This window comes from Arachis ipaensis, chromosome B5 (genome assembly GCF_059453495.1).
Source record: "Arachis ipaensis isolate K30076 ecotype BB chromosome B5, ASM5945349v1, whole genome shotgun sequence".
NCBI lineage: Eukaryota > Viridiplantae > Streptophyta > Magnoliopsida > Fabales > Fabaceae > Arachis > Arachis ipaensis.
Window position 1 is genome coordinate 129385854 of NC_142440.1, and position 27140 is coordinate 129412993.

At 41.4% G+C, this 27140-nt stretch overlaps 1 protein-coding gene and 1 non-coding gene across 2 annotated transcripts; one reads left to right on the forward strand and one right to left on the reverse strand.

The window, feature by feature from the left end:
- The first annotated feature begins 713 nt into the window (after positions 1-713).
- LOC107640963 (uncharacterized) lies at positions 714-25656 on the forward strand. Its single transcript, XM_016344469.1, has 2 exons — positions 714-810; positions 25250-25656. Exons 1-2 carry the CDS (start codon positions 714-716, stop codon positions 25654-25656), a joined length of 504 nt encoding a protein of 167 aa, XP_016199955.1.
- On the reverse strand, positions 6575-6682 carry LOC148565766 (small nucleolar RNA R71). Its single transcript, XR_015884247.1, has one exon. It is a non-coding gene; the product is annotated as a small nucleolar RNA R71 (small nucleolar RNA).
- Positions 25657-27140: the final 1484 nt, after the last annotated feature.

Here is a 27140-nt window from a genome sequence, read left to right on the forward strand (position 1 = left end):
TGGAATGGCAAAAAGATGTGAGAGTGTCCAGATACACGTGGGAGATGTTGGATGAAACTGAGTGAGCTTTTGTGACCGTCTTGGAAGAACACTGGGGTCAACCTCCCCATCCTGATACAAAGAAATTTTTAACCAATCCTTCTCTTCTTCAAACCGAGCTGGGTATTTTGTGTTCCTGATTTTCCCTTTATTATCTGTTTATATTGCTTGTAAATGCCTTTCCGACTTGCAGCTTAATTTCTTACTATTGTGTTTTATTTGCAGAGGCAATAAAGAATAATGAATCCATGAAGGCTTTTAAAAGAGCACAGAAGGCGACTGCTGCTAAAAATATCTCGGCCAAGGCGGCCGGGGAGGGATCTTCCCAAGTGCGTGTGAAGCCATCCATGCCGAGTTCTCCTGGGGCGAGGAAGGTGATCCCCACTCCCCGAGTTCGTTTGGCTGACCCTCTACCAACTTCTACCGCTCCTTCTGGTGCTCCTCCCAATAAGAAACAAAAAACGGCTGAGCCTTTCAACTTTGATGCTCCCGACTTCAATGCGATCGAATTCGTAGATCAGTAAATCGGTCCCTACGGTGCTCTTCCTATGGACGATGTGTCTATCCTTCGCCATTTGGAATTTATGGCCCAAAACAGTGTAAAAATGGCATATATGGGGGTTGCTTTGTACCGAACTGCTCAGAATATTCCTCTTCATGCCACCAAAGAGTTTATGGAGGAGGCGAAGCAGGAGTTTGACCGGATGAATGGCCTTAAAGAGGAGCTTGAGGTAAAGGTTGCCAAGTTGGAAGGATTTGGAGAACGAGAAGGTGAATTCTCTTGCTTTGGCAGCTTCTGTGTGGCTGGCCAAGGACACGGCACTGATGCATAAGAATAGCTACGTTACGTCTTATCGGGAGGTGATGCATCTGAGGGGGGAGCTGGAGAGTACCCGGGAAGATTACTCTGAGCTTCAAGGTCATCTCGTTGGCAGTGTGACTGCTGTTTACGAGAACCTGAAGGAACAAGTTTGGGTTATTGCTCCCGAGGCCGACCTTACCCTCTTCAGCCTGGATAACGTTGTCAGGGATGGCAAGATTGTCCCTGATGACGAGGATGATGATGTTGAACCTCCCCCTGTGTCCTCTGCCAAAGTGTCGACTTCTTCAGCTCCTCCGGTTGTAGCCGATCCAGATTGCCAGATTCTGAACCGGGAGGATGGAACTGTGGATGCTGTGTCTATTCAGACTCGCCCTCCTTCTCCCCCTAATGATGCTGCCAAGAAGGCTCCCGATGTTTGCTGATTTCTCTCTAAACATTTGTGTTATTGTTTTGTTAACTGCTGACACTTTCTAGTCGCTTGCCTAGCAACTTTTATTTTGAAAAACAAAGGTAGCTTTCTAGCTTTTTGAGGTAGATTTTGGTGGCCTCTGAAGCTTTCTAACTTTTGTAGATTATATCACGCTTTTTTGCATTTAACTTGCGGCTCGGCCTCTTTGGATTGCTTTGTACTTATTGTTTGTAGCTTGGATCCTTTGAGGTTGTGGTTGTGTGGGTCCAACTTGTTTTTCGGTTTTCTCACTCTTGCTTGTATCTTTAGCACTTTCATAACCGATTTCTTTACGTTAGTCCTCTTTCCAGTTATTTTTGTAGTCCTCTTTTTTGAATCTTTGCCAGATCTCTTTTTAAGGACTACTTTTATAACTTGGTTTTTGTAGGAGGCCGACTTCTTTACGTCGTTCTCTTCTAAGTTATTTTTGTAATCCTCTTTCTTGGACCTTTGTCAGGTCTCTTTCAGGGATTAATTTTATAACTTGTTTTGTAGGAGGTCGACTTCTTTACGTCGTCCTCTTCTAAGTTATTTTTGTAATCCTCTTTCTTGGACCTTTGTCAGGTCTCTTTCAGGGATTTTTATAAATTGTTTTGTAGGAGGCCAACTTCTTTACGTCGTCCTCTTCTAAGTTATTTTTGTAATCCTCTTTCTTGGACCTTTGTTAGGTCTCTTTCAGGGATTACTTTTATAACTTGTTCATTGTAGGAAACCAACTTCGTTATGTCGGTCTCTTCCAAGTTATTTTGTAATCCTCTTTCTTAGATCTTTATCAGATCTCTTTCAGGGATTACTTCTATAACTTTATCATTTTGGGCTGACTTTGTTATGTCGGGCCCTTCTAAGTTAAAGTAATCCTCTTTAATAGGGTTGGCCAGACCTCTTTTCAGGGTTTACTTGTAACTTGGGTTGACTTGGTCCGACTTCTTTACGTCGGCCAGTCTTTAAGTTATTATTTAGCAATCCATAAGACCTCGTCAGGTTCCTTTTTGGATCACTTTTGATAACTTCTTACATTATTCTGTGTTCATCTTTGCCGATTTGTAGAAGGTGGTTGCTATCTTTAGATCGTCTTTTAGGTGAATCGCGTTTTCACCTTTATCGGACGATTGTCTTTATCGTGATCGTGCAGTGAAGTTGCTATTCACTTTATGCCGATCTGTTGCTTTATAATCGGACGATGAATGCTTCAGATTAATGCGTCTTGAAAACTTGTAGAATATTGATGAGCGGATAATTTATACGCTTTTTGGCATTGTTTTTAGTATGTTTTTAGTAGGATCTAGTTATTTTTAGGGATGTTTTCATTAGTTTTTATGTTAAATTCACATTTATGGACTTTACTATGACTTTGTGTGTTTTTCTGTGATTTCAGGTATTTTCTGGCTGAAATTGAGGGACTTGAGCAGAAATCAGATTCAGAGGTTGAAGAAGGACTGCTGATGCTGTTGGATTCTGACCTCCCTGCACTCAAAGTGGATTTTGTGGAGCTACAGAACTCGAAATGGTGCGTTTCCAATTGCGTTGGAAAGTAGACATCCAGGGCTTTCCAGCAATATATAATAGTCCATACGTTGGCCAAGAATAGATGACGTAAACTGGCGTTTAACGCCAGCTTTCTACCCAAATCTGGCGTCCAGCGCCAGAAAAGGAGCCAAAACCAGAGTTGAACGCCCAAACTGGCACAAAAGCTGGCGTTCAACTCCAAGAAGGACCTCTACACGTGCAACACTCAAAGCTCAGCCCAAGCACACACCAAGTGGGTCCTGGAAGTGGATTTATGCATCAATTACTTACTCATGTAAACCCTAGTAGCTAGTTTATTATAAATAGGACCTTTTACTATTGTATTAGACATCTTTGGACGCCTGGTTCTTAGATCAGAGGGGCTGGCCATCTCGGCCATGCCTGGACCTATCACTCATATATTTTCAACGGTAGAGTTTCTACACTCCATAGATTAAGGTGTGGAGCTCTGCTGTTCCTCAAAGATTAATGCAAAGTACTTCTGTTTTCTATTCAATTCATCTTATTTCGCTTCTAAGATATCCATTCGCACCCAAGAACGTGATGAAGGTGATGATTATGTGTGACGCTCATCACCATTCTCCCCTATGAACACGTGCCTGACAAACACTTCCGTTCTACATGAAATAAGCTAGAATGAATATCTCTTAGATCTCTTAATCAGAATCTTCGTGGCGTAAGCTAGAATGATGGCGGCATTCAAGAGAATCCGGAAAGTCTAAACCTTGTCTGTGGTATTCCGAGTAGGATTCAATGATTGAATGACTGTGACGAGCTTCAAACTCGCGATTGTTGGGCGTTAGTGACAGACGCAAAAGGAGGGTGAATCCTATTCCAGCATGATCGAGAACCGATAGATGATTAGCCGTGCTGTGACAGAGCATGTGAGCATATTTTTCACTGAGAGGAGGGGATGTAGCCACTGACAACGGTGATGCCCTTGCATAAAGCCAGCCATAGAAAGGAGTAAGACTGGTTGGATGAAGATAGCAGGAAAGCAGAGGTTCAGAGGAACGAAAGCATCTCCATTCGCTTATCTGAAATTCCTACCAATGATTTACATAAGTACCTCTATCCCTATTCTATTAATTAATATTCGAAAACCACATAACTGTTTTATATCTGCCTGACTGAGATTTGCAAGGTGACCATAGCTTGCTTCATACCAACAATCTCCGTGGGATTCGACCCTTACTCACGTAAGGTATTACTTGGACGACCCAGTGCACTTGCTGGTCAGTTACACGGAGTTGTGAACCATGGTCTTGGCATCATGTTTTTGGCGCCATTTCCAGGGAAAGAAAGAGCAATGAATTCTACATAATTAAAGTGTAATCACGATTCCGCGTACCAAGTTTTTGGCGCCGTTGCCGGGGATTGTTCGAGTTTGGACAACTGACGGTTCATCTTGTTGCTCAGATTAGGTAATTTTCTTTTTGTTCTCTTTTCAAAAAATTTTCAAAGATATTTCTAAAATTTTCTCATCTGTTTTCGAAAAAAATAAAAAAATATTTTTATTCAAAATTTTTAAAGAATGAATTCTAGTGTTTCATGAAGCATGTGAAGCCTGGCTGGCTGTAAAGCCATGTCTAAATTTATTTAGACTGAGGCTTGCAATTTGTTATCAAGAGCAATATACTCTGGTGTTAAATGCAGAAGCTTGGCTGGCCATTGGCCATGTCTAGTGTCTTGGACTGAAGCTTTCATTGAAAGCTTGGCTGGCTAGTGAGCCATGTCTAATTCCTGAACTGAAGCTTTAGACTAAGAATGCAAGATTCCTGGAATTCATGTTAAAAATTTTGGAATCCTTATTTTTTCTTTTTCATATAATTTTCGAAAAAATCCAAAAAAATTAGAAAATCATAAAAATAAAAAATATTTTTGTGTTTCTTGTTTGAGTCATGAGTCATGTCATAAGTTTGGTGTCATTTGCATGTGCATCTTGCATTTTTCGAAAATTTCATGCATTCATAGTGTTCTTCATGATCTTCAAGTTGTTCTTAGTAAGTCTTCTTGTTTGATCTTGATGATTTTTTGTTTTGTGTTGTATGGTGTTTTTCATATGCATTCTTGAATTCTTAGTGCGTAAGCATTAAAGAATTCTAAGTTTGGTGTCTTGCATGTTTTCTTTGCATTAAAATTTTTTCAAAATTGTGTCTATGATGTTCATCTTGACATTCATAGTGTTCTTGGTGTTCATCTTGACATTCATAGCATTCTTGCATGCATCACATGTTTTGATCTAAAAATTTCATGCATTGCATCTTTTTAGTGTTTTTCTCTCTCATCATAAAAATTTCAAAAATAAAAAATATATCTTTCCCTTTTTCTCTCATCAAATTCGAAAATTTGGATTGACTTTTTCAAAAATTTTTAAAATCAAATTGTTTCTCATGAGTCAAATCAAATTTTCAATTTGAAAATCTTATCTTTTTCAAAATCTTTTTCAAAAATCAAATCTTTTTCAAAATTCTTAGTTATTTTCGAAAATTCCAAAAATATTTTTCAAAAATATTTTTCTTATTTTTATATCAAATTTTTGAAAATAACATAATCAATTAATGTTTTGATTCAAAAATTTGAAGTTTGTTACTTGCTTGTTAAGAAAGATTCAAACTTTAAGTTCTAGAATCATATCTTGTGATTTCTTATGAATCAAGTCATTAATTGTGATTTTAAAAATCAAATCTTTTTTTCAAAAACTAATTTCTATCATATCTTTTCTAACCTCCTAACTTCTTATCTTTTCAAAATTTGTTTCAACTAACTAACTAACTTTTTGTTTGTTTCTTAACTTTTTCAAAACTACCTAACTAACTATCTCTCTCCATTTTTCGAAAATATCTTCCCTCTTTTTCAAAAAATTTCTTTCTTAATTAACTAATTATTCTTATTTTTATTTTTGATTAAAAAAATTTTTCGAAAAATACTAACATTTTTCAAAAAAAAAAAACATTTTCGAAAATCACTAACTCTTTTTCAAAAATTATTTTCGAAAATTCCTTCTCTCTCATCTTATTCTATTTATTTATTCATCTACTAACATCTCATCTCACATCTCTGCCATCCTCACAGTTGTGTTTCTTTCTTTACATCACACTCTTTGTCTCCCTCTTTTCTTCCACTCACAAAGGGATCCCTATACTGTGGTATAAAGGATCTCTATTATTATTATTATTTTTCTGTGCCCTCTTCTTTGTCATATGAGCAGGAGCAAGGATAAGAATATTCTTGTTGAAGCAGATCCGGAACCTGAAAGGACTCTGAAGAGAAAATTAAGAGAAGCTAAATTGCAACAATCCAGAAATAACCTTTCAGAAATTTTCGAACAGGAAGAGGAGATGGCAGCCGAAAATAATAATAATGTAAGGAAGATGCTTGGTGACTTTACTGCACCTAATTCCAATTTACATGGAAGAAGCATCTCCATTCCTGCCATTGGAGCAAACAACTTTGAGCTGAAACCTCAATTAGTTTCTCTGATGCAGCAGAACTGCAAGTTTCATGGACTTCCATCTGAAGATCCTTTTTAGTTCTTAACTGAATTCTTGCGGATATGTGATACTGTTAACACTAATGGAGTAGATCCTGAAGTCTACAGGCTCATGCTTTTCCCTTTTGTTGTAAGAGACAGAGCTAGATTATGGTTGGATTCTCAACCCAAAGACAGCCTGAACTCTTGGGATAAGCTGGTCACGGCTTTCTTAGCCAAGTACTTTCCTCCTCAAAAGTTGAGCAAGCTTAGAGCTGATGTTCAAACCTTCAGACAGAAAGAAGGTGAATCCCTCTATGAAGCTTGGGAAAGATACAAACAGTTGACCAAAAAGTGTCCTTCTGACATGCTTTCAGAATGGACCATCCTGGATATATTCTATGATGGTTTATCTGAGCTATCAAAGATGTCACTGGACACTTCTGCAGGTGGATCCATTCACCTAAAGAAAACGCCTACAGAAGCTCAAAAACTCATTGACATGGTTGCTAATAACCAGTTCATGTACACTTCTGAAAGGAATCCTGTGAATAATGGGACGCCTATGAAGAAGGAAGTTCTTGAAGTTGATACTCTGAATGCCATATTGGCTCAGAACAAAATATTGACTCAGCAAGTCAATATGATCTCTCAGAGTCTGAATGGAATGCAAGCTGCATCCAACAGTACTCAAGAGGCTTCTTATGAAGAAGAAGCTTATGATCCTGAGAACCCTGCAATAGCAGAGGTGAATTACTTAGGTGAACCTTATGGAAACACCTATAACTCATCATGGAGAAATCATCCAAATTTCTCATGGAAGGATCAAAAGCCTCAACAAGGCTTTAATAATGGTGGAAGAAACAGGTTTAACAATAATAAACCTTTTCCATCATCCACTCAGCAACAGACAGAGAACTCTGAACAAAATGCTTCTAATTTAGCAAATCTAGTCTCTGATCTATCCAAGGCCATTGTGAGTTTCATGAATGAAACAAGGTCTTCCATTAGAAATTTGGAAGCACAAGTGGGCCAGCTGAGTAAAAGGATCACTGAAATCCCTCCCAGTACTCTCCCAAGCAATACAGAAGAGAACCCAAAAGGAGAGTGCAAGGCCATTGACATAAGCAAAATGGCCGAACCCAATGAGGGAGAGGAGGACGTGAATCCCAAGGAGGAAGACCTCCTGGGACGTCCAGTGACCAATAAGGAGCTTCCCTCTGAGGAACCAAAGGAATCTGAGACTCATGTAGAGACCATAGAGATTCCATTGAACCTTCTTATGCCCTTCATGAGCTCTGATGAGTATTCCTCTTCTGAAGAGAATGAGGATGTTACTGAAGAGCAAACTGCCAAGTTTCTTGGTGCAATCATGAAGCTGAATGCCAAACTATTTGGCATTGATACTTGGGAAGTTGAACATCCCTTGTTCATCAATGAACTAAGTGATCTGGATCAACTGACATTGCCTCAGAAGAGACAAGATCCTGGAAAGTTCATAATACCCTGTACCATAGGCACCATGATCTTTAAGGCTCTATGTGACCTTGGTTCAGGAATAAACCTCATGCCCCTCTCTGTAATAGAGAAACTGGGAATCTATGGGGTGCAAGCTGCTAAAATCTCATTAGAGATGGCAGACAGTTCAAGAAAACAGGCATATAGACAAGTAGAGGACGTATTAGTAAAGGTTGAAGGCCTTTACATCCCTGCTGATTTCATAGTCCTGGATACTGGAAAGGAAGAGGATAAATCCATCATCCTAGGAAGACCTTTCCTGGCCACAGCAAGAGCTGTGATTGATGTTGACAGAGGTGAAATAGTCCTTCAATGGAATGAGGACTCCCTTGTGTTTAAAACTCAAGGATCTCCCTCTGCAACCATGGAGAGGAAGCAGAAAAAGCTTCTCTCAAAGCAGAGTCAACCAGAGCCCCCACAGTCAAACTCTAAGTTTGGTGTTGGGAGGCCATAACCAAACTCTAAGTTTGGTATTGAACTCCCATATCCAAACTCTAAGTTTGGTGTTGGAGAGTCTCAACAAAGCTCTGCACATCTGTGAGGCTCCATGAGAGCCCACTGTCAAGCTATTGACATTAAAGAAGCGCTTGTTGGGAGGCAACCCAATTTTTATTTATCTAACTATATTTTTCTTAATTATATGTCCTTATAGGTTCATGATCATGTGGAGTCACAAAATAAATATAAAAATTGAAAACGAAATCAAAAACAGCAGAAGAAAAATCACACCCTGGAGGAGCATCTGTCTGGCGTTCAGCGCCAGAACAGAGCATGGTTCTGGCGCTGAACGCCCAAAATGGGCAGCTTCTGGGCGCTGAACGCCAGAACAAGCATGGTTCTGGCGTTCAACGCCAGAAATGGCACACAAATGGGCGTTGAACGCCCAAAATGGCCACCAACCTGGCGCTGAACGCCCAGAGTTGTGTGCAAAGGCATTTTTACATGCCTAATGGGTGCAGGGATGTAAATCCTTGAACACCTCAGGATCTGTGGACCCCACAGGATCCCCACCTACCTCCACTCACTTCTTCTCACCACTCTCTTTCACACAACCTATAAACACTCTTCCCCAAAAACCCTTCACCAATCACCTCAAACTCTCTTCCCCATCACCTCTTCACCACTCACATCCATTCACTCTTCCCCATAAACCTACCTCATAAACTCCACCTACCTTCAAAATCCAAAACCAATTTCCCACCCAAACCCACCCATATGGCCGAAACCTTTCCCCCCTCCCTTCCCTATATAAAGCCCTCCATTCTTCATCAAATTCACACAACACAACCCCTCTATACCCTTCTTGGCCGAACCACATCACCTTCTCCCTCTCCTCCATTTCTTCTTCATCTTCTTCTATTCTTTCTTTTATTACTCGAGGGCGAGCAAAATTCTAAGTTTGGTGTGGTAAAAGCATAAGCTTTTTGTTTTTCCATTACCATTGATGGCACCTAAGACCGGAGAATCCTCTAGAAAGGGGAAAGGAAAGACAAAAGCTTCCACATCCGAGTCATGGGAGATGGAAAGGTTCATCTCCAAAGCCCATCAAGACCACTTCTATGATGTTATGGCCAAGAAGAAGGTGATCCCTGAGGTCCCTTTCAAACTCAAAAGAAATGAGTATCCGGAGATCCGACATGAAATTCAAAGAAGAGGTTGGGAAGTTCTAACAAATCCCATCCAACAAGTCGGCATCCTAATGGTTCAAGAGTTCTATGCTAATGCATGGATCACCAAGAACCATGATCAAAGTAAGAACCCGGATCCAAAGAACTATGTTACAATCGTTCGGGGGAAATACTTAGATTTTAGTCCGGAGAATGTGAGGTTGGCGTTTAACTTGCCCATGATGCAAGGAGATGAACGCCCCTACACTAGAAGGGTCAACTTTAATCAAAGGTTGGACCAAGTCCTTATGGACATATGTGTAGAAGGAGCTCAATGGAAGATTGACTCCAAAGGCAAGCCGGTTCAACTAAGAAGATTGGACCTCAAGCCTATAGCTAGAGGATGGTTGGAGTTCATTCAATGCTCAATCATTCCCACTAGCAACCGGTCTGAAGTTACTATAGACCGGGCCATCATGATCCATAGCATCATGATTGGAGAAGAGGTGGAAGTTCATGAGATTATACCTCAAGAACTCTACAAGGTGGCTGACAAGTCCTCCACTATGGCAAGGTTAGCCTTTCCTCACCTCATTTGTCATCTATGTTACTCAGCTGGAGCTTTCATAGAAGGAGATATCCTCATTAAAGAGGACAAGCCCATCACTAAGAAAAAGATGGAGCAAGCAAGAGAGCCCATTCATGGAGCTCAAGAGGTGTATGAAGCTCATCACCATGAGATCCCGGAGATGCCTCAAATGCACTTTCCTCCACAAAACTATTGGGAGCAAATCAACACCTCCCTAGGAGAATTGAGTTCCAATATGGGACAACTAAGGGTGGAACATCAAGAGCACTCCATCATGCTTCATGAAATAAGAGAAGATCAAAAAGCAATGAGGGAGGAGCAACAAAGACAAGGAAGAGACATAGAAGAGCTCAAGGACATTATTGGTTCCTCAAGAAGGAAATGCCACCATCACTAAGGTGGATTCATTCCTTGTTCTTCTTTCTTCTGTTTTTCGTTTTTTATGTTATGTGCTTATCTATGTTTGTGTCTTCATTACATGATCATTAGTAGTTAGTAACTATGTCTTAAAAGTTATAAATGTCCTATGAATCCATCACCTCTCTTAAATGAAAAAATATTTTAATTCAAAAGAACAAGAAGTACATGAGTTTCGAATTTATCCTTGAACTTAGTTTAATTATATTGATGTGGTGACAATGCTTCTTGTTTTCTGAATGTATGCTTGAACAGTGCATATGTCTTTTGAAGTTGTTGTTTAAGAATGTTAAATATGTTGGCTCTTGAAAGAATGATGACTAGGAGACATGTTATTTGATAATCTGAAAAATCATAAAAATGATTCTTGAAGCAAGAAAAAGCAGCAAAGAACAAAGCTTGCAGAAAAAAAATAGGCGGAAAAAAAATAGAAAAAAAAAGAAAAAGCAAGCAGAAAAAGCCAATAACCCTTAAAACCAAAAGGCAAGGACAAATAAAAAGGATCCCAAGGCTTTGAGAATCAGTGGATAGGAGGACCTAAAGGAATAAAATCCTGGTCTAAGCGGCTAAACCAAGCTGTCCCTAACCATGTGCTTGTGGCGTGTAGGTGTCAAGTGAAAACTTGAGACTGAGCGGTTAAAGTCAAGGTCCAAAGCAAAAAAAAGAGTGTGCTTAAGAACCCTGGACACCTCTAATCGGGGACTTTAGCAAAGCTGAGTCACAATCTGAAAAGGTTCACCCAATTATGTGTCTGTGGCATTTATGTATCTGGTGGTAATACTGGAAAACAAAGTGCTTAGGGCCACGGCCAAGACTCATAAAGAAGTTGTGTTCAAGAATCATCATACTGAACTAGGAGAGTCAATAACACTATCTGAACTCTGAGTTCCTATAGATGCCAATCATTCTGAACCTCCATGGATAAAGTGAGATGCCAAAACTATTCAAGAGGCAAAAAGCTATAAGTCCCGCTCATATGATTGAAGCTATGTTTCATTGATAATTTGGAATTTATAGTATATTCTCTTCTTTTTATCCTATTTGATTTTCAGTTGCTTGGGGACAAGCAACAATTTAAGTTTGGTGTTGTGATGAGCGGATAATTTATACGCTTTTTGGCATTGTTTTTAGTATGTTTTTAGTAGGATCTAGTTATTTTTAGGGATGTTTTCATTAGTTTTTATGTTAAATTCACATTTCTGGACTTTACTATGAGTTTGTGTATTTTTCTATGACTTCAGGTATTTTCTGGCTGAAATTGAGGGACTTGAGCAGAAATCAGATTCAGAGGTTGAAGAAGGACTGCTGATGCTGTTGGATTCTGACCTCCCTGTACTCAAAGTGGATTTTCTGGAGCTACAGAACTCGAAATGGCGCGTTTCCAATTGCGTTGGAAAGTAGACATCCAGGGCTTTTCATCAATATATAATAGTCCATACTTTGGCCAAGAATAGACGACGTAAACTGGCGTTCAACGCCAGCTTTCTACCCAAATCTGGCGTCCAGCGCCAGAAAAGGAGCCAAAACCAGAGTTGAACGCCCAAACTGGCACAAAAGCTGGCGTTCAACTCCAAGAAGGACCTCTACACGTGCAACACTCAAAGCTCAGCCCAAGCACACACCAAGTGGGCCCCGGAAGTGGATTTATGCATCAATTACTTACTCATGTAAACCCTAGTAGCTAGTTTATTATCAATAGGACCTTTCACTATTGTATTAGACATCTTTGGACGCCTGGTTCTTAGATCAGAGGGGCTGGCCATCTCGGCCATGCCTGGACCTATCACTCATGTATTTTCAACGGTAGAGTTTCTACACTCCATAGATTAAGGTGTGGAGCTCTGCTGTTCCTCAAAGATTAATGCAAAGTACTTCTGTTTTCTATTCAATTCATCTTATTTCACTTCTAAGATATCCATTCGCACCCAAGAACATGATGAAGGTGATGATTATGTGTGACGCTCATCACCATTCTCCCCTATGAACACGTGCCTGACAAACACTTCCGTTCTACATGAAATAAGCTAGAATGAATATCTCTTAGATCTCTTAATCAGAATCTTCGTGGCGTAAGCTAGAATGATGGCGGCATTCAAGAGAATCCGGAAAGTCTAAACCTTGTCTGTGGTATTCTGAGTAGGATTCAATGATTGAATGACTATGACGAGCTTCAAACTCGCGATTGTTGGGCGTTAGTGACAGACGCAAAAGGAGGGTGAATCCTATTCCAGCATGATCGAGAACCGACAGATGATTAGCCGTGCTGTGACAGAGCATGTGAGCATATTTTTTACTGAGAGGAGGGGATGTAGCCACTGACAACGGTGATGCCCTTGCATAAAGCCAGCCATGGAAAGGAGTAAGACTGGTTGGATGAAGATAGCAGGAAAGCAGAGGTTCAGAGGAACAAAAGCATCTCCATTCACTTATCTGAAATTCCTACCAATGATTTACATAAGTACCTCTATCCCTATTCTATTAATTAATATTCGAAAACCACATAACTGTTTTATATCTGCCTGACTGAGATTTGCAAGGTGACCATAGCTTGCTTCATACCAACAATCTCCGTGGGATTCGACCCTTACTCACGTAAGGTATTACTTGGACGACCCAGTGCACTTGCTGGTCAGTTACACGGAGTTGTGAACCATGGTCTTGGCATCATGTTTTTGGCGCCATTTCCAGGGAAAGAAAGAGCAATGAATTCTACATAATTAAAGTGTAATCACGATTCCGCGTACCAAATATCTAAAATATATTTTATTTAAAGGAAAGTGCAAATATATACATGTGGGAATTTTTCATCCCTTTAAGTCGAATAGTGTCTGAGTCTCAACTTGGTGCCTCATTAAAAAACCTTTTTAGGAAAAAGAGTGCATCCAGTAGTGAGATCTTTACTTTTTCTAGCTGTAGTACCTTCTTAGGTTGCAGGCATACCATGATCTGGGAAGCTCTCTTCCGTCGAGTTCGGACAGTCTGTAGTAGCCCTTCCCAAGTACTTCTACGACTCGGTATGGTCCTTTCCAGTTTGCTGCCAACTTTCCTTCTCCTGGTCGAGTTGTTCCAATATCATTTCGGATTAGGATGAGATCATTTTCTGCGAAACTTCTCGGCACTACCCTTTGATTATATCTGGAAGCCATTCGACGCTTTAGTGCTTCTTCCCTGATCCGAGCTCTTTCTTGGATTTCAGGTAGTAGGTCGAGCTCTTCCCTTTGAAGTTGGGAATTTGCTCCCTCATTGTAATGAACCACTCTAGGCGATCCTTCCTCAATCTCTACTGGAATCATTGCCTCTATTCCGTATGCTAACCGGAAGGGGGATTCCTTTGTGGTGGAGTGTGGTGTCGTTCGATACGCCCATAGAACTTGTAGAAGCTCTTCTGCCCAAGCTCCCTTTGTGTCTTGTAATCTCCGTTTTAATCTGGCCAATATAACTTTATTGGCAGCTTCAGCCTGTCCATTGGCTTACGGATGTTCCACGGAGGTGTACTGGTGCTTTATGTTTAAGTCGGCTACTAACTTTCTGAAGCCTGCATCTGTAAATTGAGTGCCATTGTCTATGGTGATGGAGTGTGGAACCCCGAACCTTGTGACAATGTTTCTATATAGGAATTTCTGGCTTCTTTGAGCAGTGGCGTTGGCTAGGGGCTCTGCCTCGATCCACTTTGTGAAATAGTCTACCCCTACTATGAGGAATGTAACTTGTCCTGATCCCTGGGGGAAGGGTCCGAGAATATCAAGTCCTCATTTTGCAAACGGTCAAGGCGAAGTTACACTGATGAGCTCTTCTGGCGGGGCGACATGAAAGTTGGCATGTTTCTGACATGGTGGGCATGTCTTTACAAATTCTGTAGCTTCTTTCTGTAGAGTTGGCCAATAAAATCCCGCCCGGAGTACTTTTTTGGCGAGAGCTCGTGCTCCGAGATGATTGCCGCAAATGCCGCCGTGTACTTCTTCTAGCACTTCCTTTGTGTTGTTGGTCGGCACACATTTTAGTAATGGTATTGAGATTCCTCTTTTGTACAGGATGTTATTTATGATAGTGTAGTACCGTGCCTCCCTTTTTAACCTCTTTGCCTCCTTTTCTTCTGCGGGGAGTGTTTCTATTTTGAGGTAGTTAATTATGGGGGTCATCCATCCTTGGTCCTGACTTGTTACGGCTAGGACTTTTTCCTCTTCTGAGATTGATGGGTTCTGTAGCATTTCCTGGATGAGGCTTCTATTGTTGCCTCCTGGTTTGGTGCTGGCTAGTTTCGAGAGTGCGTCAGCTCGGGTATTTTATTCGCGGGGTATGTGGCAGATCTTATATTCCCCGAGTTGTCCATGCTGTTCTTTGGTTTTATCCAAAAACTTTTTCATGGTGGGATCTTTGGCTTGGTAGCTCCCTGTTATCTGTGAGGTGACTACTTGTGAATCGCTGTAAATGTTGAGTTTTTGATCTCCAACCTCTTTAGCTAGCTTCAAACCAGCTAATAATGCTTCATATTCCGCCTGATTGTTTGAGGCCGGGAACCCGAATTTAAGGGAGAGCTCAATTTGGGTTCCTTGGTTGCTTTTTATTATCACACCTGCGCCGCTTCCAGTCTTATTTGAAGAACCGTCCACATAGAGATTCCATTCTGTGGGAATTTCTGGGGCATCTGTGAATTCAACGATGAAGTCGGCCAGATACTGTGATTTGATGGCCGTCCGAGCTTCATATTGAAGGTCGAACTCGGATAACTCGACTGCCCATTGTAAAATTCTGCCTGCTAAATCTGTTTTCTACAATATTCCTTTTATGGACTGGTTAGTTCGAACCTTAATTGTGTGAGCCTGGAAGTAAGGGCGAAGTCGTCGAGATGTTAGAACGAGAGTATAGGCAAACTTTTCTATTTTCTGGTAGTTCAACTCGGATCCCTGTAGCGCTTTACTAATGAAGTAGACGGGTTGTTGCCCACTTTCGTCTTCTCTGACTAGTGCTGAGGCTATTGCCCGACTTTCTACTGCGAGATATAATATAAGCGGTTCTCCTTTTCGTGGCCGAGATAGGATAGGTAGCCGTCCTAAGAAATCCTTGAAGTCTTGGAAGGCTTGTTCACATTCTGTTGTCTATTCGAACTGCTTTTCCTTTCTTAAAGTAGCATAGAAGGGGAGAGATCTTATCGCTGATCCTGCTAAGAACCTGGATAGGGCGACTAATCTCCCGTTGAGTTGCTGCACTTCTTTGACACAGGTTGGGCTTTTCATGTTGAGTATGGCTTGAAATTTATCCAAATTTACTTCAATTCATCTTTGTGTGAGCATGAAACCTAAAAATTTGCCCGCTTCTACTGCAAAGGTGCATTTTGCGGGATTGAGTCGCATGTCATGCTTCCTTATAGTGTCAAACACTTGAGCCAGGTCGGATAACAATGTCTCTTCACTTTGTGTCTTTATCAACATGTCATCCACATAGACTTCCATGATTTTCCCGATGTGATCTGAGAAGACTTTATTCATTAGCCTTTGATAAGTAGCTCCCGCATTCTTGAGACCGAAAGGCATCACAATGTAGCAGTAGTTTGCTTTCGGCGTTAAAAACGAGGTCTTTTATTGATCTTGTGGATACATGGGGATTTGGTTGTATCCCGAATATGCATCCATAAACGAGAGGTATCTATATCCGGAGGAAGCATCGACCAGAGCGTCGATACTTGGGAGTGGGTAAGGATCTTTTGGGCAGGCTTTGTTGAGATCGGTGTAATCGGTGCACATTCGCCACTTCCCATTTGATTTTCTCACCAAGACGACGTTGGCTAGCCATAGTGGGTACTTGACCTCTCTTATGAATCTTGCCTCCAGTAATGCTTGTACCTGTTCTTCCACAGCTTGGGATCGCTCTGGCCCAAGTTTTCTTCGTCTTTGCTGTACCGGCCTAGATCCTGGATAGACCGCCAACTTGTGGCACATTAGCTTGGGGTCTATGCCTGGCATGTCTGCGGCTTTCCATGCGAAGAGATCGACATTATCTCATAAGAATTGTACCAGTAATTCTTTTGAGTCTCCTCTCAGGATCGTGCCGATATTAGTCGTTTTGTCCGAGGTGTCTCCGATCTGAACCTTCTCTATCTCACCTTCTGGCTGCGGACGGAGCACTTCTCGTCTCTGAACTCCGCCAAGCTCAATTCTGTGGAATTCTTCTCCTCTGCCTCTGAGGTTTAGACTTTCATTATAACAGTGGCATGCCATCTTTTGATCTGCTTTTATTGTGGCTATCCCCTCTGTAGTTGGAAATTTCATGCATAGATGTGGAGTCGAGACTATTGCCCCGAGTTGATTTAGTGTGGTCCGACCTATTAGAGCATTGTAGGCTGAACTCACGTCGACCACAATGTAGTCTATTTTGAGTGTTCTGGACTGGTTCCCTTTTCCGAAGGTTGTATGTAGTGATACGTATCCTAATGGTTGTACCGGGGTATCTCCCAGTCCGAACAGACTGTTCGGGTATCCCTTAAGCTCCTTGTCTTCTAGGCCGAGCTTGTCGAAGGCAGTTTTGAATAAGATGTCGGCGGACCTCCCTTGGTCTATTAATGTGCGGTGCAGATTGGCGTTTTCCAGTATGATGGTGATGACCATGGGGTTGTCGTGTCCCGAGATGATACCGGATGCATCCTCTTTAGTGAATGTGATTGCAGGGATGTCGGGTGTTTCTTCCTTTCCCTCGACATGATATACTTCTTTGAGATATCTTTTGTGGGATGACTTGGAGATTCCTCCCCCTGCGAATTCGCCGTGTATCATGTGGACATGTCTTTCCGGTGTACGAGGTGATCGCGCGGTTCGTCTGATATCTTCGTCCCTTCGTCTCTTTCTTTAGTCGTCATCTCGGGTGGCTAGAAACCGATCTAGTTTTCCTTCCCTCACCAATTTTTCTATGATGTTTTTTAGATCGAAGCACTCGTTGGTGGAGTGCCCTCGCACTCGATGATATTCGCAATATTCATTCCGGTTTCCTCCTCCTCTTTTGCCTTTGAGTTGTCGAGCTGGGGGTATTTTCTCCGTATGGCAGACTTCTTTATATACGTCGACTAGGGATGCCCTGAGAGGGGTGTAATTGTGGTATTTTTTATTTTCTCTCCTTGTCGATCTTCTTTCCTTTTGGATTCCTTGTCTTTATCTCGGTAGGGGACCCCGGATTTTGAGGTTTCTCCTAACCGAGCGTTTTCTTCCATGTTGATGTATTTTTCTGCTCGCTCCTGCACTTCGTCTAAGGAGGTAGGGTACTTCTTTGATATGGATTGGCTAAAAGGTCCTTCTCGTAGGCCATTGATGACTCCCATGATGGCGGCCTCTGTTGGCAAGCTTTGTATGTCCATGCATGTTTTGTTGAATCTTTCCATGTAGTTGCGGAGGCTCTTCCGATCTCCTTGCTTGATCCCTAGTAAACTGGGGGCGTGTTTGGTCTTATCTTTTTGGATGGAGAATCTAGCTAGGAATTTTTTGGCCAGGTCGTCAAAATTTGAGATGGACTTTGGAGGTAGGTTGTCGAACCATCTGATTGCTGTCTTCGTGAGAGTTGTTGGAAAAGCTTTGCAACGAACGGCGTCTGAGGCGTCGGTGAGGTACATTCTGCTTCTGAAATTGCTGAGATGATGGTTGGGATCTGTGGTACCATCATACAAAATCATATCCGGGAGTTTGAAGTCTTTGGGGATTTTGGTTTTCATGATTTCCCTAGTGAATGGATCTTGCTCTTTGTGTGAACTTTCCTCGGGAGTGGTCTGAGGGGTTTTTGATTTGAGATCGGCTTCTAATTGTAGGAGTTTATCTTCCAATTCTCGTCGCCGCCGTACCTCTCTTTGTAGATCCTTTCTGACCTCTTGTTGTTGTTGGGTTTCTTTTTCAAGTTTCTTTAAGCGGTCTTGAAGTGCTTCTATTACCCCCAGATTTGATGAGTTTTTGTCCCCGTTGGATTCCGGAGTATCATTTAGCGTAGTGTTCGCGTTCTTGTGCGGTGTTCTGTTTTCCAGATCTGAATCGTGGTCGTTGTCATGGCCGTCCGCCATGATGTTGGGATCACTTCCAGGGTCCCCGGCAACAGCGCCAATGTTCCAGGAGTTACCTGAAACTGGAGGTTGATCTCGGATGAGATCTTCTGTACTGGTCGGAGATGGCGTGTCCGGCTAGCTGATGGTGGCTGGAGCTGTTGTGTCTGACTTGTTGGACTTGCTGCACTGCTGATCCTTGGCCACCGGAGGGTGGAGGGTACCTGTAAGAGACTCTGATGCTTAAGTTAGCACGGGTATTAAGCAGGTTTTTAGTAGAATCAGAGTATGAGTTATACCTGGGTGCTCCAGAGTATTTATAGTAGTTGTAGAGTGACCATTTTAGATAAGATAAGTTAGTTATCTTATCTTATCTTATCTTATCTTTTGGCGAGGTCAGCTTATCTTCAATGGAACCGCCCTTATCTCTATAGGCTTAGACTGCCTTTGGATCTGGGTCTATTCCTTGAGTTGGGCCCATTTTTTGGGCTTTCCTGTCGATTTGGCCGAGCTCTTTTGGGAAGAGGTCGGATAGTCTGACCTAAAGAGGTCGGTCGCTTTGTCGCCGATCATCCCGGGTCGGATAGCTCGACCCAGGGTATGAACAGTTGTTGTCCACCGTCATCCTCTCTGACCAGTGCTGAAGCTACTGCCCGATTTCCTACTGCGAGGTACAATACAAGTGGTTCTCCTTCCTGTGGCCGAGTTAGGATAGCTGGTTGTCCCAGGAATTTTTTAAAATCCTGGAAGGCCTGCTCGCACTCCGTTGTCCATTCAAACCTCTTTCCCTTCCTTAGAGTGGCGTAGAAGGGGTGAGATCTTATTGCTGATCCAGCTAGAAATCTGGACAAGGCTGCCAATCTTCCATTGAGTTGTTGTACCTCTTTGACACAGGTTGGGCTCTTCATGTCGAGTATAGCCCGGCATTTATCCAGATTTGCCTCGATTCCTCTTTGTGTGAGCATGAAACCCAAGAATTTGCCAGGTTCTACTGTGAAAGTGCATTTTGCAGGGTTAAGTCGCATGCCGTGCCTTCTTATGGTACCGAATACTTGGGTGAGGTCAGACAGTAATGACTCCTCACTTTGTGTCTTTACTAACATGTCATCCACGTATACCTCCATGATTTTCCTGACATGGTCTGCGAAGACTTTATTCATTAATCTTTGATAAGTGGCTCCTACATTTTGAGTCCGAATGGCATGACGATGTAGTAGTAATTTGCTTTTGGGGTTAAGAATGAGGTTTTTTCTTGATCAGGTGGGTACATCGGGATTTGATTGTATCCCGAATAGGTGTCCATGAATGAGAGGTATTTGTATCCGGAGGAGGCATCTACCAGAGTGTCAATACTTGCGAGTGGATAAGGATCTTTTGGGCAAGATTTGTTGAGATCGGTGTAATCAGTGCACATCCACCACTTCCCATTTGATTTTTTCACCAAGACAACGTTGGCTAGCTATAGTGGATACTTGACTTCTCTTATGAATCCTGCCTCTAGTAGAGCTTATACCTGTTCTTCCACAGTTTGAGATCGTTCTGGTCCGAGCTTTCTACGTCTCTACTGTACTGGCCGAGATCTTGGGTATACTGCCAGCTTGTGGCACATTAGCTTGGGGTCTATACCTGGCATGTCTGCGGCCTTCCATGCGAAGAGGTTGACATTATCTCTTAAGAACTGTATGAGGGACTCCTTTACGTCTCCTTTTAGGATTGTGCCAATATTGGTTGCTTTATCTGGGACATCTCTGATCTGTACTTTTTCTATCTCGCCTTCAGGTTGTGGATGAAGTTCTTCCCGCCCTCAAACTCCCCCGAGTTCGATGGTGTGGATTTCTTCTCCTTTGCCTCTGAGGTTCAGACTTTCGTTGTAACAGCGACTTTCTGGTCTCCTTTTATTGTAGCGATCCCTTCTGTAGTTGGGAACTTCATACATAGATGTGGAGTCGAGACTACTGCGCCAAGCTGATTTAGCGTTGTCCGACCTATCAGGGCGTTGTAGACTGAACTCATGTTGACTACAATGTAGTCTATGTTGAGCGTCCTTGACCGGTTTCCTTTTCCAAAGGTTGTGTGTAGTGAGATGTATCCAAGTGGTTGGACTGGAGTGTCTCCTAGTCCGAATAAGTTGTTCGGATATGCTTTGAGCTCTTTTTAATTCCTCTAATTCGAGTTTGTCGAAGGTGGTTTTGAACAAGATGTCAGCCGAGCTTCCCTGGTCCACCAGTGTGCGGTGGAGATTAGCGTTGGCTAATATGACAGTGATGACCATGGGATTGTCGTGTCCCGAGATGACGCCAGCTGCGTCCTCTTTAGTGAAAGTAATAGTGGGGAGGTTGGGTGCGTCTTCTCCTCCCTCGACATGATATACTTCTTTAAGATGTCTTTTGCGAGATGATTTGGAGATTCCTCCTCCCGCAAATTCTCCGTGAATCATATGGACATGTCTCTCCGGGGTACGAGGTGGTCGTTCAGTTCGTCCGACCTCTTCGTCCCTTCTTCTTTTTCTAGGCTCATCTGTTTTGCTGGCTAAGTAACGATCTAGTCTCCCCTCTCTCACTAATTTTTCTATGACATTCTTCAAATCAAAGCACTCGTTGGTGGGATGTCCATATATTCGATGGTATTCACAGTATTCTATCCGATTTCCTCCCCCTTTCTTGCTTTTGAGTGGGCGAGGTGGAGGCATCTTTTCAGTATGGCACACTTCTCGGTAAACATCCACAAGCGACATCCGAAAAGGGGTGTAATTGTGGTATTTCTTGATCTTTTATCCATGTTGATCTTCTTTTTTCTTGGACTCTTTATCCTTATCTCGGGAGGAGTAGGAGAATCCAGATTTTGAGGTCTCTCCTAGTTGAGAGTTTTCCTCCATGTTGATGTATTTCTCTGCTCGTTCTTGCACATCATTCAGAGATGTGGGATGTTTTTTCGATATGGAGTGATTAAAAGGTCCCTCTCGTAAGCCATTGATGAGACCCATAATGGCTGCTTCTGTTGGCAGATTTTGTATCTCCAGACATGCTTTGTTGAATCTTTCCATGTAGCTGCGAAGACTTTCCCGATCTCCTTGCTTGATCCCTAATAGGCTTGGGGCGTGCTTAGTTTTGTCTTTCTGGATGGAGAATCTGGCTAAAAACTTTTTGGCTAAGTCGTCAAAGCTTGAGATGGACCTGGGGGGCAGATTGTCGAACCATTTAACTGCTGTTTTTGTTAAGGTAGTCGGGAAGGTTTTGCACCGAGTTGCATCTGAGGCGTCGGTGAAATACATTCTACTTCTGAAATGACTGAGATGATGGCTGGGATCTGATGTACCGTCATACAGAGTCATGTCGGGGGTTTGAAGTCTTTTGGAATTTTGGCCTTCATGATCTCTTTAGTGAATGGGTCTTGGTCCTTGCAGGGGCAATCTTCGCGGCTGGATAGGGTATTTTTAGCTTTGAGATCGGCTTCTAGCTTTAGGAGCTTGTCTTCTAATTCTCGGCGTCGCCTAGCTTCCCTTCGTAGGTCTCTCTCGGCTTCCCGTTGATATTCAACCTCATTTTTGAGTTGTTTTAGGTGATCTTGTTGAGCTTGAAGTGCCTCTATGACTCCTGTGTCTGACGGATTCTTGTCTTTGTTAGGCTGAGAAGTATCATCTGGTGTGACATCTGTGTTCTTATGTGGCATTCTGTTCTCCAAATCAGAATTGTGGTCGTTGTCAAGGTTGTCTGCCATGATGATGGGATGACTTCCAGGTCCCCGGTAACGGCGCCAATGTTTCGAGGGTTACCTGAAACTGTAGGTCGATCTTGGACGAGATCTTCTGTACTGGTCGGCGCTGATGTCTCCAACTTGTAGGTGGAGGCCGGAGCCGCCGTGTCCGATTTGTAGGACTTGGTGGTGGTGTTGATCCTTCGTCACCGGAGGGTGGGGGGTACCTGCAAGGGACTCCGATGCCTAAGTTAGCAAGGGTATTAAGCAGGTTTTTAGTAGAATCAGAGTATGAGTTATACCTGGGTGTTCTAGTGTATTTATATTGTTGTAGAGTGATCTTTCTGGAGATAAGATAGTTATCTTATCTTATCTTTTAGTGAAGTCATCTTATCTTCAAGGGAGCCGCCCTTATCTCTCTAGGCTTGGGCTGACTTTGGATTTAGGTCGTGCTCCTATGTTTGGGCCCTTTTTTGGGCTTTCCTGGTGATTTGGCCGAACTCTTTGGGAAGAGGTCAGATAGTCCTAACCTGAAGAGGTCGGTCAACTTGTCTTCAATCAGCCCGGGTCGTACAGCTCGACCCAGGGTATGAACAAGTAGAGAACCATAATTCTCTCACTTTTCTCCTCTTCCAACAAAGCAAGCTTCATTGGCAGCAACTACGACTACTACTCATCCCACCACACTTTCACACAGTGAGCACAACAACATTTGGCATCTTAGATTAGGACACATGCCCATGCATAAATTGATTTTTTTAAAGAAGTATTATCCTTTTATAGATTGTATTGCTTTAAAACTTCCTTGTGATTCATGTCATTTTGCAAAACAAAAGAAATTATCTTTTAATCTTAGTACAACTAAAATAAAAGATTGTTTTGACATAATTCATATGGATATCTGGGGTCCTATTTCTGTCCCTTCTAATGAAGGACATAGATTTTCTTCATATATGTATGTTCTTCTTCGAAAGATGTGTCTTGAATTTGTATAGTTTTCTCTCTCATTAATCTCTTGATGGGTATGTGATCTTCGTCTGATGATATTAGTGTTGGCGAAGTTGGATTTTATAATCAATGAATAATTTAAATTAGAAATAAAAACGATGTCTTGAATAAGTGATTTTTTTAGTATTACCTGTTTTATTTGTTGTAATAGGTGTTAAAGTTCAGTATTTTTGGTTGGAACAAATGTTTTGGTAACAATGTATTGCTGAGAACCTTCTTTGAGATTAAAGTTATTTACTTTGACTTTAAATATAAGTGTGAGGTTGCACAAATTTTTCACTTGGGTGGTGCTTCAATGTCATTACTTTTTTGGAGTGTCATTAGATTTGAAGCAGTTGTGCACAATGTTGAGTTTGAAAAACTTATATGATGATCAAACATTATTAAAATATAAATTAGAAAATTATTAAAATTATTATTAAATATTTTATTTAATAATTTTTGATAAGTTGTTTGATGATTTTTGTTCAAGTGTGCAGGAAGCAAATTAGTTTCCTATTGGGCCAAAGCCACACAAGCCCAAATGAATCATTGAAGAAAATTCAGTCTTGGGCAAAATTATTTGGTTTAATTTGGTTTAATTCCATTCAATGCTTCCTTTGAAAGTTTTCTCTCTCTTCTCTCTCCTCTCTCTTGCTCTCAATCACGTTAATCATCGGAGAAGAAGATAGAAGAAGATATCAGAAGAAAAGTCTATGAAGAAGAAAGGCTAGGAAAGATATTTGCTACAGAAGGAAAGATTTGAAGAAAGGCTTCAAGATTTTCTTTGCCAAGAAAGGAAGAGATTTGCCTTGGTTAGGAAGCAAATCTATCTTGGTAAAAAGTTCATTTCCGTTTTTGTACATCAAAAAAGAAGATAGCCTCTGAGTCTCAAGTAGATAGAAGCGAAAATGGAATGCTTGAAGCTATCTAAGGTCAGAAGCCCATCAATGATCCAAATCCATTCTTGGGGCCAAAGTCAAAATCAATGGCCAAGATGGAAGAAGCTTGAAGAAAAAGAGTGAGAGTGATGAGGTAAGCTTGCATTCATCAGCCTCAGTCGTCTCAATCCTCTTTGATGAAGCTGCTGCTATTCTTTTTAGGAGAAAAAGTTGCTGGGTTAGGGTTTCAACCTTGGAGGCTTCCCCTTCTATATTAAGAGTGAACGGCCAAGAGTTGAGATCAAGGAGAGAAAGTAAAAAAGCACAGAGTTCTCATAGCTACCAGAGCTTCCTGAGTTTTTTTTCCTTCAATGTTGTTCATTTAGTTTCTTTTTCTTAGTATTGTCTGTCTGAGTCTCATGGTAAAAGGCAAACATGGTGAGGTTTGTAAGAAAAAGCCAGTGAGAGGTAAAAGGCAGTGAGCAATATTAGAGAAAATGCCATAGATGTCTCAAAGTTTCTGTGTACATCTGCCCTGTTGTGTATCATGATCCTATGGGAATTCTCTTACAAGTTGGATTAGCACTTTGCTGTTGAAAGCTAGATTGAGGTCTAGTCAAATTCAGATTAGGGTTAGAATATGGATTTGTCCCATATAGGAATGGGTAGTTCCTAGGGAGAAATTGATGTTTGTAATATTGTGAAAACATAGTGGAATTCCATCATTGTTGTGATGGAGACTGGATGTAGGCTACATTGCACCTAGTAGCTGAACTAGGATACATTTGGTGTTACTTCATCTTCCCTACTCCTTTCTCTGTTTTTGTTTATCAGGAGACAAAAATAAAAGTGTCTCTCAACTTGGCATGAGACAAAACAAAAGTGTCTCTCAACCTGATACAAGATAAAAAGCAGAAATATCTTCTAAAGTTATGTGAAAATTAGAAATTAATATTCAGTGAAAAAGGGGCTAAGATTCAACCCCCTTCTCTTAGCCACTGATTACCATCAATTGGTATCAGAGCTTGGTCTCAAAGAGATCAAGCTTTGTAACTTGGAGAAAAGATCCTGATGGAGAACAACAGTGGTACTAATCTGGTAGCCTATACTCTGATAGAAGGGCAATCAAACAACAGACCTCCATTCTTTAGTGGGAAGAACTACAGTTACTGGAAAGAAAGAATGAAGATTTTTGTTCAGTCTGTAGATTACAGACTTTGAAAGATAATCGTGGAAGGTCCACAATTTCCAACCACAATAGGAGTTGATGGTGTGGTTGTTCCTAAGGCTGAGGCAGATTGGAATGATGATGACAGGAAGAAAATAGAACTCAATGCTAAAGCTATTAACCTGTTAAATTGTGCTGTCAGCTTCGAAGAATACCGACGGGTATCAAGATGTACAACAGCAAAGCAAATCTGGAATAAGCTCCAAGTTACTCATGAAGGTACAACTCAAGTCAAAAGATCCAGAATAGACATGATAAACAGAGAATACGAAATGTTTTCAATGAAGGAAGGAGAAACAATCGATGAAATGTTTGAAAGACTCAACATTATCATCACTGGCTTGGATGCTATGGGAATCACACATTTAGAATCTGTGCTCGTGAGAAAAATATTGAGATGTCTCACTAAAGAGTGAGAAACCAAGGCTATAGTAATAGCTGAGAGTAGTGGCATTGATGAAATGACCTATGATGATCTGAGAGGAAACTTACTTGCTTTTGAAAAAAGATACTAAAAAGAAAGGAGTTGCTCTCAGATCTATTACTGACTCTCTGGATGATGAATCCAGCGATGATTTATCTAACGATGATTTTGTTTTGTTTGCTAAGAAATTCAGAAGAATGATGAAGCAAAAGGAATGAAACAAAGGAGGCAGTTCAAGAAAACCTAAGAGGGATTTAAGCAAGGTCATTTGCCACAACTACAGAGAAGTTGGGCATTACAAGTTTTACTGCCCAAAACTGAAGAAGGAGGACAAGCCAAAAAGGAAAAAGAGGAAGGGACTCATGGCATCTTGGGAAGTCTTGGAAAATGACTCTGAAGATGAAAATGAATCTAAGACTAAATCCCAAACTTGTCTCATGGCCGACCACATTGATGAGGTAACCTTCAATGAACCCTCTAATGAAGACCTTCATCTTATGATGGATCATCTAAATGAAAAAATCAGATGCTTCCTAAATGAAAACTATGAACTTGAATCTCAAGTTACCATTCTAAAAGTAGAAAATAGTTTTCTCAAAGATAAATTAAGGGAAGCTGAAACTGCTGTTGATCTTGTTGAAGAAAATAAGCAGTTAAAGGCTGTAATTAAGAGCTGTGAATTCCATCATTCTGTGATTGCAAATCTAAATTATTTTAAGGAAAATGAAAGGTTGCATAATGAGGTAAAAAGACTAAAAGAAGACCTAGCTAACTTTGCTCAAAGTTATGAAAAGTTGAATCAACTTTTAATTAGTCAAAAACCTCTCTATGACAAAGTGGTGCACGGAATTGTGATCACACTTTTCACAACTCTGATACAACTAACCAGCAAGTGCACTGGGTCGTCCAAGTAATAAAACCTTACGTGAGTAAGGGTCGATCCCACGGAGATTGCCGGCTTGAAGCAAGCTATGGTCATCCTGTAAATCTTAGTCAGGCAGATTCAATTGGTTATGAGTTTTGATAATTGAAAGGTAAATAAAACGTAAATTAAAATAAAGATACTTATGTAATTCATTGATGGGAATTTCAGATAAGCATTTGGAGATGCTTTGTTGCTTCTAAACCTCTGCTTTCCTATTGTCTTCATCCAATCATGCGTGCTCCCTTCCATGGCAAACTGTATGTTGGTGGATCACCATTGTCAATGGCTACCATCCGTCCTCTCAGTGAAAATGGTCCAGGTACGGTTTCTGTACAGCTAATCAACTGTCGGATCTCTCGTCTCGAATGAAAAATACCAGGCACAGCTACCGCACGGCTAATCATCTATCGGTTCTCACTTGTGTCGGAATAGGATCTCTCTATCCTTTTGCACACTGTCACTGCGCCCAACATTCGTGAGTTTGAAGCTTGTCACAGTCATCCCGTCCCATATCCTACTCGAAATACCACAGACAAGGTTTAGACTTTCCG